The 17,750-nt window shown below is 39.5% G+C and overlaps 1 protein-coding gene across 1 annotated transcript in view; it reads left to right on the top strand.

The window, feature by feature from the left end:
* The first annotated feature begins 298 nt into the window (after positions 1–298).
* GPR158 (G protein-coupled receptor 158) overlaps positions 299–17,750 on the top strand; it is a 304,199-nt gene continuing 286,747 nt past the window's right edge. The window contains exon 1 of the mRNA XM_032474100.1: positions 299–1,876. Within this exon, the coding sequence (XP_032329991.1) occupies positions 918–1,876 (959 nt within the window). The 5' untranslated portion in view covers positions 299–917. The remainder of the gene's footprint in view (positions 1,877–17,750) is intronic.

The following is a 17,750-nucleotide window of genomic DNA, read 5'->3' as shown; positions in this document are numbered from 1 at the left end:
GTACGCGCAAGTTTCCTTCGCTCTGAGCCAGCCAAGCTTTGCTTATCCCCTCACTCCCGCCCACCCTTCCCCCCGCCACTCGGGTTCTCGAGTCATCAGGGAACGCGAGTGGGTTGAAAGGACTCAGCGCGGCTACACTCCGTGCCACCGCCTCCTCCTGCGCCTCCTCCGAGCCGCCGAGGGTTCGGCACTGGACTCCCGCCCAGCCCAACAAATGGCAGGCGGCTGATTGACAGCGCAGCCGGCCAAACAGGGAGCAAGACTACTCGAAGCCGCCCTACAAGGGTTTGGTTGCGGCCAAGCTGCCTCTTTAAACCGGCTTTCCTCCCGAGAGCACGGAGAGGCAGAAGTGCGGTTTGCGGCCGAACCTGAAGGCTCCAATTAGCCAGCTGACTGGCCCCCTCGGCTCAAGAGAGACAAATGGCTTAACAGAAACCCTTGCTCTCTGGGACTCGCTGCTGCGCTCGCGGTGCGGGTCCGTGTGCGCGCGTCTCGCGCCTTGGAGCAAAGCGAATGAGGAGGAGCCACTGCCGGGAGGCGGGAACGACCTGCCACGGGTGAGATGATGGAGCAGCGTCTTCGGCGGCTGCGGCGGCGGCAGCAGCAGCAGCAGCAGCAGCTCTCGAACACACCTCAATGAAAGCGGCGGTGGAAGCTGCTGAGCAGAAAGACGTAAGCAGGCTAACTATAGCTGGCGGCAGCGAGAGGGGATGTAACCTTTTCGGCTCAAGGCTGCGAGGTGCGTAACCCCGAGCGGACCCAATGCCAGCGTTGCCACAGGTGATTTGATTTCCTGTGACGGTAGCTTAGTCAGCCAGGCGTATTTCGTAACATTTTTACTTTAAAGTCCTTTTGGACTAGGTGCCATCTGGAGCAGGGGCAAGACCCCTAGTACAAGTCGTACTGTTGATAGACTGATGACCAAAATTTTAAAAGTGACTCCTCCTGTTACCCCTCTCCGCTCTGCAAGGGAGATGGGAGCCATGGCTTACCCCTTACTCTTCTGCTTCCTGCTCGTTCATCTGGGATTGGGAGTTGTTGGCGCTAGCCGCGACCCTCCAGGTCGGCCGGATTCCCCTCGCGAGAGGACCCTGAGGGCGAAGCAGCACTCCCAACAGTCGGCTCGAGCCTCTGCCTCAGACCCCTCAGCTCCCTGGAGCCGCTCCACCGACGGCACCATCTTGGCGCAGAAACTCGCCGAGGAGGTGCCCATGGACGTGGCCTCTTACCTCTACACCGGGGACTCCCACCAGCTGAAGCGAGCCAACTGCTCCAGTCGCTACGAGTTGGCGGGCCTGCCGGGAAAGTCGCCTGCCCTAGACAGCTCCCATCCCTCCTTGCACGGGGCGCTGGACACGCTGACACACGCCACCAACTTCCTCAACATGATGCTGCAGAGCAATAAGTCGCGGGAGCAGAACTTGCAGGATGACCTGGAGTGGTACCAGGCACTAGTGCGGAGCCTCCTGGAGGGTGAGCCCAGCATCTCCCGAGCGGCCATCACCTTCAGCACGGAGTCGCTGTCCGCACCGGCCCCGCAGGTCTTCCTCCAGGCCACACGCGAGGAGAGTCGCATACTGCTCCAGGACCTGTCCTCCTCGGCACACCACCTGGCCAACGCGACGCTGGAGACCGAGTGGTTCCACGGCCTCCGGCGCAAGTGGAGGACCCACTTACACCGCCGCGGCTCCAATCAGGGGCCCCGGGGCCTGGGCCATAGCTGGCGGCGCAGGGACGGGCTTAGCGGGGACAAGAGCCATGTCAAGTGGTCCCCGCCTTATCTGGAGTGCGAGAATGGGAGTTACAAGCCTGGGTGGCTGGTCACTCTCTCCGCTGCTTTCTACGGGTTGCAGCCTAACCTGGTCCCGGAATTCAGGTAGGGAGGGAAAAAAGATAAAAGCAACGCCTTCCTTCCGGTTTCATGGTTAGTTGAGCGTGTGGGGAAGGAATGCATGGCTGTGACACTTAACGCCTCCCACTCTCAAAGCAGAGACCCAGGCTGAGGGACACCCCAGGCAGGCTTATGTGCTTAGGGACAAGAAGCGCCCCGCGTTTGTCAGTTTCAAACACTCTGCGAAAGCTGTTCTCTCAGATCAGTTCCCCGGCAAGGGGCAAAGGACGGGCAGCTCTTGGTAGAGCTGAGATATGCCCTGTTTCTTTCTAACCCTCCAGAGATCAGAGAGAGTTCTCTGACAGGGATGATGCACCGAAATCTGGTGAGCTCAGGGTACGCAGCAAGGTGCAGAGTGACAAGCATCTCATGAGAGTGGAAAAGGGAGAGGGAGGAAAAAGAGTTCATTGTTTCTGCTACTTCGGGATAGCCTTTGCCCGCTTCCTCCTACGTGTGTAGTTTGGGGGCGCCAGTTTGTTGTTAGTCAGTTACCAGAGCACATAATGAAAACAGTGCAATCCCCTCGGCAGTTCTGTCTCCTCAGCAGTGAGTCAGTCTCACAGTATAGCTGTCCCCAGGATCCAGACTTTGCAATTTGGTCACAGTGTTCCTTCTACTCATCTCCCTCCTTCCCCCAATCCATCTCCTATTCCTTGGTGCCCTCCTTCTCCTGCTTTCAGAGTTAGGCATACCTAAGGTTTCTCCTGCCCTTCACATACAGACACTATATAAACAAACCTGGTTGAGTTATCCTAGGGAGGTAGGGATCAGTTCTCACTGAATTCAATTAGGGAGCTTGGAGGAAACAATAATAGTTCTGTATTTTCCTGCCTCAAGGTATAGCATTTGTGGGAAGGTGCAAAGTTGCAAATTAGCAGGTGGTAACTTATGCTCTGAGATGTACATGATCTTTGGGGTGAGGAACTCCTAAGAGCCCTTAAGAGTGAACGTGAACACAAAGGAGAGCAGAAACTCCAAAGAGGGCCTGGGAGAGGGTACAGATTGGAATCCTCCTCAAATCCCAGTGGGAAGAAGGTTTTAGGGGTTGAGCTGCTTCTTTACCTCTTGGGAAACTGGGCAAAAGTGAGAAACTGTGTGTGTGTGTGCGAGTTTTAATGCCCTTTTGGCACAAAGACAGGATGATGACTTGGTGGAAGATACCAGCAGGAGCACTGGGTGGGCAAATGGGAGGAGTCAGCTTGTTTGTCTTGGCACTGTCATTTACTGCTGAATGACCTCAAATAAGTTGCTTTATCTTTCTGGGCCTCAGCTACTTATCAAGTAAGGGAGTTAAACTAGATGGTCTCGAAGGAGCCATCCAGTTATAAAATTCTGCAGCTTTATACTGGCAATGCTTGAAAAGGCATAAATGAAAAGCAATCCCTTTCCTTTGATTCTGTAGGACCATATTAAATGTTTTTTTTTTTTTTTCTGTGTGTCCTTCTATCTCTTTCACAAGGATCTTGTCTTAAACCAGCATAACTCTTTCCTACTTTAAGGATAATCTCATTTCCTCCTGATTCCTGCAGGATCCTATTAGTAAGAGCTGAGCCAAGCTTTGAGTCTTTGCCATATTGTTTGCTCAGAAGAGGAAAGATAAGCAGATGCCATTTACTTCCAGAAAATTGCTTTTGGCCTTCACATAAGCCTTTTCAGGGAGTCCCAGGTCCCAGGATTGAAAGATGGATCCTATCTATCTATCTATCTATCTATCTATCTATCTATCTATCTCTTACTAACATATATTTTATGTTACGCTCCATGCTAACTGCTTTGCATGCATTATCTTGATCAATCCTCACAACATTCTATGAAATTAGGTTTTATTAATTTCCCTATTTTACCAAAAAGGAACCTGAAGAACAGAGAGAGTAATTTCTTTCCCAAGATCACAAAGCAGCTAAGTAGTAGAGCCAGGATTTGTGCTCATTTCATACTTTTAACCACTATGCTAACCTGTTTAATGAAGGTGCCCTAAGAGTGCTGCATGTATTATAGCTGCTGTGTAAAAATATATGTATTTTCAAGGGTCAGACAAGGGGCTGGGGAGAAGAACCATTTATTTTCAGAAGTATTTTCTTAAGGCTTAGAAAGTACAGGTCACCTAAATGAACTCAGGCTTTCTGCTATCCAAGATAAAAGACTGGAAACACAAGGGGTCTGAGGTTGTGGAGGCTTACATACCCCCTACCTAGTTCTTGGACTATGTTCAGAAAATAGTTTGTTTCTTCTGGCTGAGTCTCATTAAGTGCTGTCATAGTCATCGATGGTGTTCTTTGGCCAAGGCATGAAGCCAGGCCATTTAGTGTCTGGCTCTCTACAGATTCTGGCCCCTCCTGGCAGCATGCATGACCAGCAGAGTAAGCGCTCTCCTGTGAGTGCTTCTGCCCATGTCCCGTGCCCCTCAGGTGCAGTATTGAGGATTCACACAGATGTTAATTATAGGAACTGGAAGAAATCCTAGGTCAGATGGTTCCTCCTGTTTCACAGATAAAGGAGCAGATCAGAAAGGTGGAGTGACTTGCCCAAAAATTGCATATCAAGTTTTTAACAACAGAAATAGGATCCAGGCCATCTGCCTCTGGTTCACACTATGCTTGCCATAAATATATGCTTAAAGCACATTTCTGTGGCTCTCTGGACCTCTGCACACAACTTATGTTGGGGGCATAGTTTACTCTCTATCATCTTTTAGGACCAAAAAAAAAAAAAAAAAAACCCATATAAAACAGCTGTTGATTTTTTTTTTAATTGAAATATAGTCAGTTTACAATGTTGTGTCAATTTCTGGTGTACAACATAATAATTCAGTCATACATATACATACGTATATTCATTTTCATATTTTTTTCATTATAGGTTACTACAAGATACTAAATATAGTTCCCTGTGCTGTACAGTTGAAACTTGTTTATCTACTTTATATATAGTAGTTGTATCTGCGAATCTCACACTCTCAATTTACCCCTTCCTAATTTCTTCCCCAACTGGTAACCATAAGTTTGTTTTCTATGTCTGTGAGTCTGTTTCTGTTTTGTAAATGAGTTTGTCTTTTTTTTTTTTTTTTTTTTTTCAGATTCCACATACGTGATATCGTATGGTATTTTCTTTCTCTTTCTGGCTTATTTCACTTACAATGACAATCTTAGGTTCATCCATGTTGTTGCAAATGGCATTATTTTATTATTTTTTATGACTGAATTGTGTTCCATTGTATAAATATACCACAACTTCTTTATCCAGTCATCTGACAATGGACATTTAGGTTGTTTCCATCTTGGCTATTGTAAATAGTGCTGCTATGAACATTGGGGTGCAGGTATTTTTTTGAATTAAATTTCCTTCTGGATAATGCCCAGGAGTGGGATTGCTGGATCATATGGAAAATCTATTTTCAGTTTTTTTAAGGAATCTCTATACTGTTTTCCATAACAACTGCACCAAACTACATTCCTATCAATAGTGTAGAAGGGTTCCCTTTTCTCCACACCTCCTCTAGCATTTATCATTAGTGGACTTTTGAATGATGGCCATTCTGACTGATGTGAAGTGATCTCTCATTGTAGTTCTGATTTGCATTTCTCTGATAATTAGTGATATTGAATATTTTTTCATGTGCCTACTAGCCATTTGTATGCCTTCCTTGGAGAACTGCTTGCTTAGGTCTTCTGCCCATTTTTGGATTGGATGGTTAGTTTTTTTATTAAGTTGTATGAGCTGTTTATACAGCAGCTGATTTTTTAAAAAATATTATATTGTTTACTTCAAACATTTAAGAAAAAATATTTCAATGTGTCTTTTCTGTCTCTTCAAACTCATAAAAGGCAAAGGTCTTTTATATTGTTGATGTTTTATCATCTAAGATGTGTATTCTAAAATTTTATAATGTAAGTGAATAGTATATGACAGGTATGGTAACAGGGTAAACCACAAATGAATTTTTGGGAAGCCATGGGAGCTCTTAATCATGATTTTAAATACGTTTTGAATCTACAGAATGTTATTTGCAAAAATAAGGCTTTTAAAAATCAGTATCAAAAAATCTATTGGTAATGATTTCCTCATGGAAGAAGAGAAGAAACTTTGTAGTTAAGACTTTCATTTAATTTCAGTTAATATTTCAGCTACAGTTTCCTCAGGTCTAGCATACAAGATTCAAGCATTTAAATTACATTTTATTTTTAGAGAGTATAAATCCGATACATGAAATTCAAAAGTAATGTGTAGAACATGCTCAATTATTGTCTTATATTAATGCTTATCACTGTAAAATACCTCTCAGAATAAATTTTATTCCCCTCTGTTTCAGAATGATACAAGTTTCTTAAATTCTAAGGCCTGGCATAAAACTCCTATGGGAAGAGAAATTTACTGCTCATTTCTTTTTCTTCCCCCCCAAAAGTGGCATTAGTTGCTTTACCTAAATGGCTTGTGAGCCTTTTGTTATAGGCTTAACAGTGTAAATATTTTAGGTCTCATCTTCCATTCCAGCAAAAAAAAAAAAAAAAAAAAAAAAAAGTGAGACTAATAATTTAAGGTATACCCTAAATTACTTTTATTTATCACATTAGGTTTGTGATGTCTTCATAGAGTTTTCTTTAAAGTTAAGTCTTTTAGTTTTGCATATTAATTTTTCTGTGTGGAACTTAAAGTACTATGGAATTGGATCTCATTTTGCTAAACCATAGATACCTTCCTGGTGGTGGCTGGAACTGTTCAGTGCCTAGGATGAATACAAGTGTTTGTTGAATTTAAATTATGGTAAAGGAAACTTTGAGACTTAATTCTTACTTGATGAGCAGTAAGGGATTTTGGAATTCATTTGATGTCTTTCCTCTTCTCATTGCACAGTGGAGAAACAGACCCAAAGGGCTAAAGGAATTTGCTAGGGTGGTGTTAGGCTCTTTGGGGTGGGTTAGAATTAATGGGAACTGATACATATTAAGCATCTACTACATGTCAGATACTTTAGATATAAATCCCACTGCATTTAATTTTTAGTATTCTCAGGTAGTTAGAACTTCAAAAAGCTGAGCAACTTGCTTAAGGGAACATAGCTAGTGAATTAGGGAGCCTGAATCAAATTTAGATCTACCTAGTCATGAGGCTGTACTTTCTACTACCTTATGCCACTATCTCTTGATCACCAATTTTGTTTTTATTCTGTTATTAAAGAATGTAACATGGTATTGGCTTGAAATAATGAACATATTTGGCCAAATAAGTGGTAGACACTTGTTCTTTTTGACCAATCATGTAATCAAGTATGTTATATAGAGAGAAGAGTATTAGACTTCAGTTACAACTTTGCCACAAGTCCCAGTTTTGTCTCTGACTGGCTGTGTTACCTGACAGTTTCTGCACAATTAAAATGTGGAAATAGACTTGATGATATCCAGATACCTTTATAACTCCTTGTTCTATGAGTTCTTAAGTGGCCTACCCAAATGGGCCACAGGCGGCTCTGGAAACAGTGCTGATACACATAAATGCAGTATCTTGTGGAAATGATACTGATAGGAGTGTAACATGCAGAAGAAGAAACCAAGTGAATGTCAGACCAGAAGTTTGGTTAAAAAAAAAAAAAGGCAATCGGGTAATGAAGGAAAGATCACAATAGTGTGGAAACCCCTTTTTAGAAACTAATGTAATGAACATTGGTGTCACTGAGTCATTGACTCCTGAGGGGTCACTTCACTTTCTCTCCTTCACAAACATATGCCCACACACCTCCATCAGAGATTCTGGTACAGATCTCTGCTTTCAACAAAAGAGGATGATTCACACAGCATTAGAGAAATTACCATCTTGCTCTAGGCCAACCATGTCTTATGTCTCTCGTGGGTACTGGTAGTGGTTGAAGAGGTAACCTGCAGGTACAGCACAGAGTTGTCTACCTGGGTAATGGATCAAAGAGTTTTTAGATGGACTTTTGCTATTGAGACTTTTCAGTCTCAATTATTTCATCTGTAAACTGTGAATAGTAAAGTGTATCTCCTTTGGGATTCGAAAAAGACTAAGTGAAGAACTGTCATCACATGGAAAGCTCAGTATATATTTTGTATCATAGCTTCTATCTTCCTAAATACTGTCCCTATCCAAACATACGCTTTCTTAGTTTAGCTGTATTAAAGTCATATGATTTATAGTAATTCATAATGTATATAATGGTTTAGTTTCATTCCTAATTATTTTGATGGCCTGTAATGATAGTGGATCATGGAAGAAATACTGGCCTCGAAGACAGAAGATGTTGGTCCTAGCCTGGACCACACCCTTGACTATGGTGTTACCATGGGCAGCCTTTCTAAACTGGTTTCCTCATCTGTAAATTAAAAGGGGTTGGACTAGGTTACTTGTTGGTTCCTTTCAATTTAAATGCTGTGACTATATACATAATTAAATGTGTCACTTTAACTTGTGAAGTTCTGATTATAATGCTGAAATCAGTTAATGTATGCTCATTTAAATGGGGATCATGTTCATATATATTCAGTGTTTGACTTTATCATGGTCATTTATTCACAGGATATTTAGAGAAAGCCCTCTCCATGTACACTGAATTAAGTATATACACTAATGGAGATGAGAACTCCGTTTCAAAATAAGAATAAATTTACTTAAAATTCAACAACCTGTTTCACAGGTTTCTGAATCAAGGGCCTCAATATACTTGTGTAATTTCCCTCAAGGTACCAATCTTTAGGCATCCTAAAGCTCCTTACTCTTTTTATTTTATTTTTTTTAATTTTTTAGGGAGGGATTAGGTTTACTTATTTATTTTAATGGAGGTACTGGGGGTTGAACCCAGGACCTCATGCATACTATGCATGCACTCTACCACTGAGCTACAGCCCTCCCCTCTTCTTTCCTTACTCTTAAAAGAACAACCTGTCTTTAACTTACCTCTCTAGTTGGCTTTACATCTTCAAAGAAGGCTATTTAGTGTGATGAAACAGTGCTACAGCACTTTCTTGCCACTTTCTAGAACATGCATTCGGAAGCAGAAATGGGATTTCCAAGACTGCTAAGTAAATGACAAGAGTTTAGGCCTACCCTCCGGGGAGGGAACTAATGCCCTCACTAGAGTGATTTTACAGACTCAGCTCCCGGATAAGTCAAATTTTACTTTCAACTTCAGAAAAGCAGCAGTTTGTTGTTCACTGTTGAGGATTTTAAGGCTACCCTTTTCCAACAAGCACTGTGTTTTATTGAATTTGTAATATACCGGGATGCTGAGAAGTATGTTGGTGTTATTTTGCATTTGGTTGATAAGGAAGCATTAGCGCCTTGTGTGTTTTCTCTCTTCAGTTCTGCATTGATGTTCACAGGGTTAAACAGAATTACTAAAATGGTACATTGGAATTTTGATAACTTCAGCAGCCTGGTGGCCACTACGTGCAAATAGGGAGTTCACCAGCCTGGAACTATGCTTGGGAGGTTTTGCAGCCAAAAGCATTATTAGGCTCTTGCCCAACACAGCTATGGCATATGCACTGCCTTGTTTTCCTGATCCTTTGGTCTTATTCACTTTTCAGCTTTTAGCAAAAAACCTTTTCTAGGTGTAATTTCTACTTTGACTAGGCATTTCACTTATCTAATAAGTCTTTCTTTCTAAAACTGGACCTATGAAAAAACTTCAGTGAATAAGCTGTTCTATGAAATACTTTTTCAGTTCAAGAAAAAATTAATCTTCTTAGCTAAAAGTCTTTCTCATCCTGCCCACCCCCATTTTCTAAAACAGCAAATTTAGTATAAGGACAATGACTTTCTTTTTTATACCAAAGGATATTATAGTGCATCTAAGCAATCATAGGATTCATCTAGTTTTATTATATAGGTAGAATTATAGAAAGAATTTATTATAGGTAGAATTTATAGAAAACACAGATTAGCTTAAATGTGATCTGACCCTAAGATTATTTTCCCCAAACAAAAAGTTGATTTCCTACCTTTTTGTCAAAGACAGCAGGTCTCTTTCCCTTTTACCATTAACAAATACTCATAATTAATTGAAATCCAGTTAATTTTCATTCATTACACTATCTGTTGTAACTTTTCCCCACAATTCATGTATGACTGAAGCATTGTGCTGTACACCAGAAATTGACACAACATTGTAAAGTGACTGTACATCAATTAGAAAAAGGTTAAAAAAAAAAAAAAGACAACATAGGATTAAAAAATCTTGTCCACCAGTGCACCTATAACCTAAAGGAAACTTAGAATTACATACAATTTTGGCTTACTTCCTTAACCTACTTTTCTCACTATGTGTTTTGTCCCTTGTGCATACCTTATTACATTATTGTGGAAGGATTTTTATAGAATAACATGACACATGGCTTTTCTCTGAGAAATAGGAAAAGGTAATACAGAATAATGTATTTTATCAATTCTAAGATAGACCTTTTTCACATTTTGATATCTCTCAAATTGAGATATGTCTTATGACTGAGGGTACATCATTTCCAATTGGCATACATTTTCTTTTAGTGGTACGCAATGTAATAATAGTGCATCTTAAAATTAATGGCATCTTCTATTTGATGACCTATGATATTAGAAAATGGGAAATCATATTCCATTGTCTCTGGAGCTATAAAGTTCTATTATCATCTATAAGTTTTCAAGATGCAGCAAAATATGCATATATAGAAACAGCAAAAAAAAAATCTAGACTTACACCTTACTGCTGTATATAAATTAGATTGCTATTGGTCTTCATGAATAATTTTGTTAAAAAAGACAAGCTATGCTAGAACCTATAACCACACTTTCTTTTTAATACATGTGAAATATACAAAACACTGGGCCAGAAGCTGCAGAAACTTTTATTTTCAGAATAGGTGAGGTAATGATTATCAAAATCTTTCCCACACCATCTGGCAAAGCATTTCACTCATGCTGTGGGGAAAAGTCCAGGACAGTGAGAATAAAAGACCACTTATAAACTAAAAATAGAGGAAACAGATCTGTCTTTCCATTCTAAAGTGCTTAGAGGTTTCAGGGTGGAAGTAAAAGCTGTGTGGTATAGCCATGTAAGTAGTTTTGGTTAAAGAGATTTAAATGGAATTGTGGAAGTGTGGTCTTGTTCTGTTCTGTTCTTTTCTTTTCTTTTTTCTTTTCTTTCCTTTCCTTTTCTTTTCTTTTCTTACAGCTGCCTGGAATGGAATGCAGAGTTTGGTTTTTCCCTTATTTGATGCCTCAGACCACTGTGTAGAGTAGGGGTTCTTCACCTCAGAACTACTGAAATTTGGGGCCAAATAATCCCCTGTTGTAGGGGATGTCTTGTTTATTGTAAGACATTTATCAGCACCCCTGACTTTCACCCACTAGATGCCAGTAGCAACCTCCCCATCCAGTGTGACAATCAAAAATGTCTACAAACATTGCCAAGTATCACCTAGGGGATAAAAATTCCTCTGGTTGAAGGTTGCTGGTGTAGAGGGAACATATATAAAATGCTATTCTATGGCTATCCTTATTTCAAGGGTTCTATATGTATTTCTATGTGTGTATGAGTTTGCCAGATCACATTTCTATTTGTCTGGAACATAAGATCACTGCATACATGAAATCAGACAAGGGCGAGAAGTGGGAAATTTTGATAGATCAAAGGAATATTAATTCACATTTACATATCATTAGGGCTCAAAAAGAACATCTGGCCAAATTACTTGCAGAATTTATTGCTAAGCATGGTTTTACTGCTTGTATAGCTAAATGTATTATATTTAAGATTTCCCATTAAAGGATGCATTCTGAAAAGAAAATGTGTGTATGTGTATGCATGAATCTCTGGAGGGCAAAGAGAGGAGAGAGGGAAAAATTAAGAGTGGGGATGGGAAAATGGAGATGAATGAACTGATGAAAAACAATTAGCAATCTATGATGCTGTGGAATAGTGTTTTACTTTTTCATGAAGCTCTGTTTCCCACAGAGTACTCTCATAGTTCTGATGAAACTGAATTATTCTTTTCAGTAAGTAGTGAGGAATCAAGCTCCTAAAGGTTTAATCATCATAAAAACAGGTTGACTGCATGCATTTCAGAGCTTTATTTCGGGAAGTCAAAGCTGTACAATCAGGCTGATGCAGAGCTTAACCTATTAAAGGAATATTAGTACATTATAATACATATTTTTAAGATGCTCTGTTTGCCACTTTGACCTTATTGATTTGACTAGAAGTTGTTCAGAGTTTGAATGTATTATAAATGGAGTTTCCTAGGAAAAAAATAATTAAAATGACATGTTACATAAATATTACTTAAGGCTTTAACATGTTTAAAGACAGTTTTTAACATTAGTAATTTCTAGAATCCTAAGGCAGAAAAAATCTTTAAAAATAATAATGACCACATGATGGAAAAGAATGTTTAGGCTTCACAGTGCAAATTACCTTAGCACAAACTGATACATGACTACTTCTTCCCATAAACATGTAATATACGTGAGCCGCTGGGGCAAGGAATGAGGAGCGGGCTGCTGTACACTGTGCTGACCACAGGGAAATGAGAGACAATGCTGGGAATGTTGAAGGATGAGTCCAAGGCCCATGAAAAGAAGGATGAAGATTATTATTTTTCTGGATAAGGCAAACTTTTGAGCAAGCTGCTTTAGGTATTGACTTAATAATTAGTTTTGAGGGAAAGCCCTCATAATTGGCCCTCTGACAGTTATTTAGAAATGTATTTGTCTTTCCACTTTTTTTTGAGAAAGAGGCAAATAACAATTGGGGCATTCTTTAAATAAACAATATTCTAGTAAATGTCGTGGGGAAGCTCCTTTTTGAAGAATTAGAATTTTAGCAGTAAAAACGATTTTAGAGATCATGTAATCCAATTTATTTTTACTTTTATAGGTGAGGAAGTTGAGACCCAGGGGAGTGGTGACCATCACCTGCACTAGCTATGGCTGTAGTGAATGTGTAGTTAAATAACAGGTACGGAGAGACCCTGGGTCATCAAGTAAAAGTTTAAGTTACATTCATTATTCACTGACCCCAAACTTGACTGGGTATCAGGATCATGTAAAAAGCCTGCTGGTAAGTTCCTAGGTCCTCTCCAGACCCTGGGAATGAGATGATGTAAGGATAGTTTCAGAAGTCTACATCAAAAACAAAACTCTTTATAATCTAGAAGCAAACTTGGGAAAAAGTAAACAGTATTTGATAAGGTTGAAATACATATAATTAATTCCTTTTACCAGATTCTAAGAGTAAAAATTAAAAGTTGTAAATGCTTTGCAACTTCAGTTTTAGTCATCCAAAACATTTGGCTGCAGGCCATTCTGAGTCCTGAAGCATTCCAGTGTTGTGTATGACCCTTGGCAGAGGCAGAATGACTAGCAGGTTATGAAGGCAAGGACATCACAGGCAAGAGCACTGGAGTGGTGAGCCACTGAGCTGCATGCTGTTTCTCCCTCATTTTATTTTGGATTATATTTTGATTTCTCACCTTTAAAACAGGGACTATCATGAGAGCAGCTGCCTCTTGTTACAATTTGTTTCTTTATGTAAAAATCCTGTTTCCTCAACTAGTTATACATGTCCTTCAGGGGCAAGGACCACATTTCATGACCTCTCATATTCACTGCCTCTAGAAATTGCCTGCATATTTCAGGAAGTATAGAATAGTGCCTAAGAAGAAGGGTTTGGGGACTATAAACCTAGATTTAAATCTATGAGCTTCCACTTTACTTCCTGTGTAATACTAGGCACATTATTTACTTCCCTCTGTGGCTGAATTTCTTTATTTGTAAAGGGCATAGAGCACAATGTAAAGAGTAAATGATCTTATATATGTAAAGACTTTGGCATAATGTCTGGAATGTGTTATTCTTTTTTAAAAAATGGGGTATGTAACATGTGCCAGGCCAGGGGTATAGGTATTGAGAATATAACAGTAAAAAAGACAGACAAAAATCCCTGTCCTCATGGATTTTTTGAGTGGGGGACATAGATGACAAGCAAAATATAGTAATTCTTGGTAGAAATGAATGCTGTAAGGAAATAAGATAATATGGTAAAGAATGGCTGAGAGGTAAGGTGGGCTGCAGTAAATATGGCAGTTAGGGAAGACTTCCTTAAAATGCTGACTGAGTTAAATGAAGGAGGAGAAGGAGACAGACAAGAAAGAAACAAGCTTAGGCAATCATCCTTGAGAAAGAGAGCAGCAAGAGCAAAGCCCTTGAGATAGGAATGAGCTTCAAATGCTCTAAGAGCAGAAAGGAAGTCAATGTTACTATAATGTAGCCAGAGGGAGGCTGACAAAGAAGATAAGTAAAGTATACAGAAAGTGTTCAATAAATGCTTAAAATACAGAAACACATTAAGTGCTTTAAAAATTCCTAGCCTGTAGTAATATGTAGATTGTGGATGTATTCTTATTTTCTTTATTTTCCATTTTTCTTTTCTCCTTCCTGCCCATTGCCTCCTTTAGCTCTGGGAGTTTGGGTTTTCCAAATTCTCTAATGAGATTTTACTCAAAGAATAAGCTAATTATAGTTGCCCCATTCTTGAATGTGAATGAATAAAGTGGAACAGTTGAGAGGTGAGGGAAGTGGAGACTGAAAATCTAGAATTTCTTGCATAAATCAGTTGGGTGCTTTTTCTGCTCCCCGGCTGAGATCTGTACAGGGAAAACCTTTCCAGGCACAGACAGCAGGAGACTAAGGGCAGAGGCACCGCAGGCAAACTCACAGGCAAAGCACTGCTTTCCTCACTGGTGTGCCTGGGATGACATTCTGAAGGTCAGACCTCTCTCAAGCTGGTGGCTGGCAGGTCTTGGCATCTGGCATTTCCTGACACACTTTGTTGCCTCTTATGGTGAGGGCTCAGATGTCAGGTCAGGGGCTGCTCAGAAACTGCCAGTTAGGGGCACAGGATACAGAAGTGAGATTGGAAGAGCCAGAGGAGACACTGCAAACGTTTGAACATGAATTTGGAGGAGGCAGACTTTGCACCATAGGAAAGAAAGTATAGGCAGGGGTGCATCTCCAATGAAGAGCATCATCAGTGGAAACTTGGGATTATAAGTTTTAGGAAATAAAATCATCATTGGCTTCTCTGATATGACAGATGTGGAATTTAGCTTCTTTATATTTCATGTTTCCTTTCTCTACTCTAGCTACTGTATTATTAATAATATGTAAAAATTTTCTATTGGTTACCTGGATTTTTATACCCATACATTTTAAATGGTATCTTCTGTCCTTTACTTTTCTTTCTTTACCCTGTTACCCCTATTCCAATATTTTTAGGTAATTAAAGATGGTAACATTTACAGTCTGTCAGTACATTAAAAACAAAAACAAAAACAAAACTCACTTCTGTCCTTTGTCCATAAGTTGCTTCTAAGAATTAAAATCTGAATATCTGAATCTATGCCATTTTCAGAATAGTCCAGGTTTCAGGGACCAATGGATTATCTTTCCTCTTTTTTAGATCCATTGCTCAGAACAATGTTACCTTTAGTTTGTGCATGTCTGCATCAAGACCTTTCACATATTTCCCCCTCATGCAGTTGCTAATTTCTTTTTCATATGAAAGAAACAAAAAGAAACCATGTTTTCTTATTTCTAAGGATCATCCAACTTCTTAATCGTTTGCTAAAGAAAATGTACTTTTTTTTTTTTTTTTAAGATATTCTTGGAATCTCAAAATTTGTACAAATTGCTTTAGGCCTTCAGCAGCATAACTATTGTAGAAATATTTTCAAATTATTGAAATTTTGGATCCAACTGTGTGTTGGATGCTGGTCCTCTTTATTTCTAGAATTCTTTTTTTTCCCACCCCCGATAACAATTTCAAATATTTTTTTAGAAAGATTCTGCAGTAAGGTAAAATTGCTACATCTCCCCATAGCTGAAAAAGTCTTTGTCTTCATGCATGATTGATTATTTGTCTGAATACAGAATTATAGGTTCAAAGTCATTCTGCCCTCAGAATTATATAAAGATATTGTTATATTGTTTTTAGCACTCACTGTTGCTGCTGAATAATTTAATGTTAACCTGATTTATTATACCTTTGTAGCTAATCTTTTTTCCTCATGGAAACTTTTAAGATCTTTTCTTTTTCCTTGGGGTTTTGAATATTCATGATGATGTGCTTATATGTGATTTTTAAAAATTTATCAACCTCATCAATTAATTGGCTCTTTTAGACTTTTCCACTCAGTAATTTCCTTATATGATGGCTTAAAACTGTTTTGGCCTATCCATTTTCTCTTTCTGGAACTCCTACAGTTAGATATGTGACTTTCTGGATTGATGTCTGTATATCTTAACTTTTCTCTCATTTTCCATCTCTTTTTTTTTTATCTTTATTTTTATTTTTCCTACCTTTTTGAAAAATTAAATTAGTTTTCATTTGGAAATCTCTTTTACTTTCCATGAATTCTTTCTTGCTCTGATTGTTTCTTTTTCATAATTATATGTTCATTTTCTCAAATCTCTTTGAGGATATTAGTTAAAATATCTATGAAATTGTCTTCTGTTCCCTGAATTATTGCTCCTTGTTTCAGGTTCAGTTATTTCCCTTGTTCATAGCAGTTCTCCTTTATGCTGCCAGTTCATCCCAAATCCGACCCTTGTTAGTCATCAGTTTTATGTCAGAAGGGCTAGGTTACTGTATACAGCTACAGGGAGTGGATTCTTGTGGCAGATGTAAAGGCCTAGTTCCTCAGTGCCCCCCCCCCGACTGTCAGGCTTCATTCACTCTAGGATGCCTGAGAAGGCAGTTGGCAATCTCTGGCTCACTCTAGACCTTTACTCTGGGAGAACTAATAACCATTTAAAAGTTTTAGTTCTTTCCAGGCATTTATTTCAGTCTCTTTACAGAATAGGTCTTGGTTTTTAGCTTGGGAATAAGTGTCATCATTGAATGCAGAGGATGTGCCAACTTGTATAACTGCTTAGAAGGGAAAAATATCCTTCAATTCATCACCTTAATGTCTGCCTCATCTTCTACTTCCACTCTTGATACATACTGACTTTGAGCCTAAAATCCTTCTAGAAACTTTGCTTAGAAAGCAATGTTCACTTCTGTTCCAGCCTTCTCCTGAGCATGTCCTGGGCTTAGCTCCACCACTCTGGCTTACCGTCAGTATGATCATAGATAATTATGTCAAATCTCTGGTCAACTACTTCTCATTCCTTCTTGTATTTATTCACTACCATTATGGTTGGATGTGGAGGGACAAGGTAGAGAAACATACACTCAACTCACCAACTTGAACAAGAACTCAAACTTAGGTCTTCTGCCCAGTCTTCTTACCATTACACCTAAGATATGGACATCATATTCATTTTTTTTAGTTATTACCATGCTGATTGCCCATTGTGGATAGGGTGCCCCTGAGGAAACACAACTGTCTCCCAGATTTGGGTGATGTGGTGATCAACGTATTAGCTGTGTGTCCTTAGGTATGCCATTTCACCTTTTTGTGTCCCAAATTTCTCAACTATTATTTAGGGAGAATGATATTGGCCATATATAGTTGTGATATAAATTAGGGAGATTAATACCAGTCACATAACAGTTTCAGTGAGGATATTTTAAGGGTGTATTGTATAATGTCAGACACTTAATGAGCACCTGCTAAATGAAAATGTAGAACACAGGGTGTAAAGCATACAAGAAAAGCCTAAATTTAGTTCATATCTTGGGTATCTAACAAAGCTCTTTATTTTAAATTCCAATGGGAACATTTTAAATTTACTTTATAGCCTTATCTGCTTTTATTATTTCTAAATCAGAAGAATTCCCTGACACAAGCTATGTATCTTTGAAAAGTTACAAGGAATGTCTGACTTGTACCTTCTGTATAGAATATTAGGATCGAGGAAAAAGTCA

Source organism: Camelus ferus, chromosome 35 (assembly GCF_009834535.1).
Source record: "Camelus ferus isolate YT-003-E chromosome 35, BCGSAC_Cfer_1.0, whole genome shotgun sequence".
NCBI classification, from domain to species: Eukaryota; Metazoa; Chordata; class Mammalia; order Artiodactyla; family Camelidae; genus Camelus; species Camelus ferus.
The sequence above is the reverse complement of the archived record's forward strand: the minus strand, read 5'-3'. Positions and strand labels throughout refer to the sequence as shown.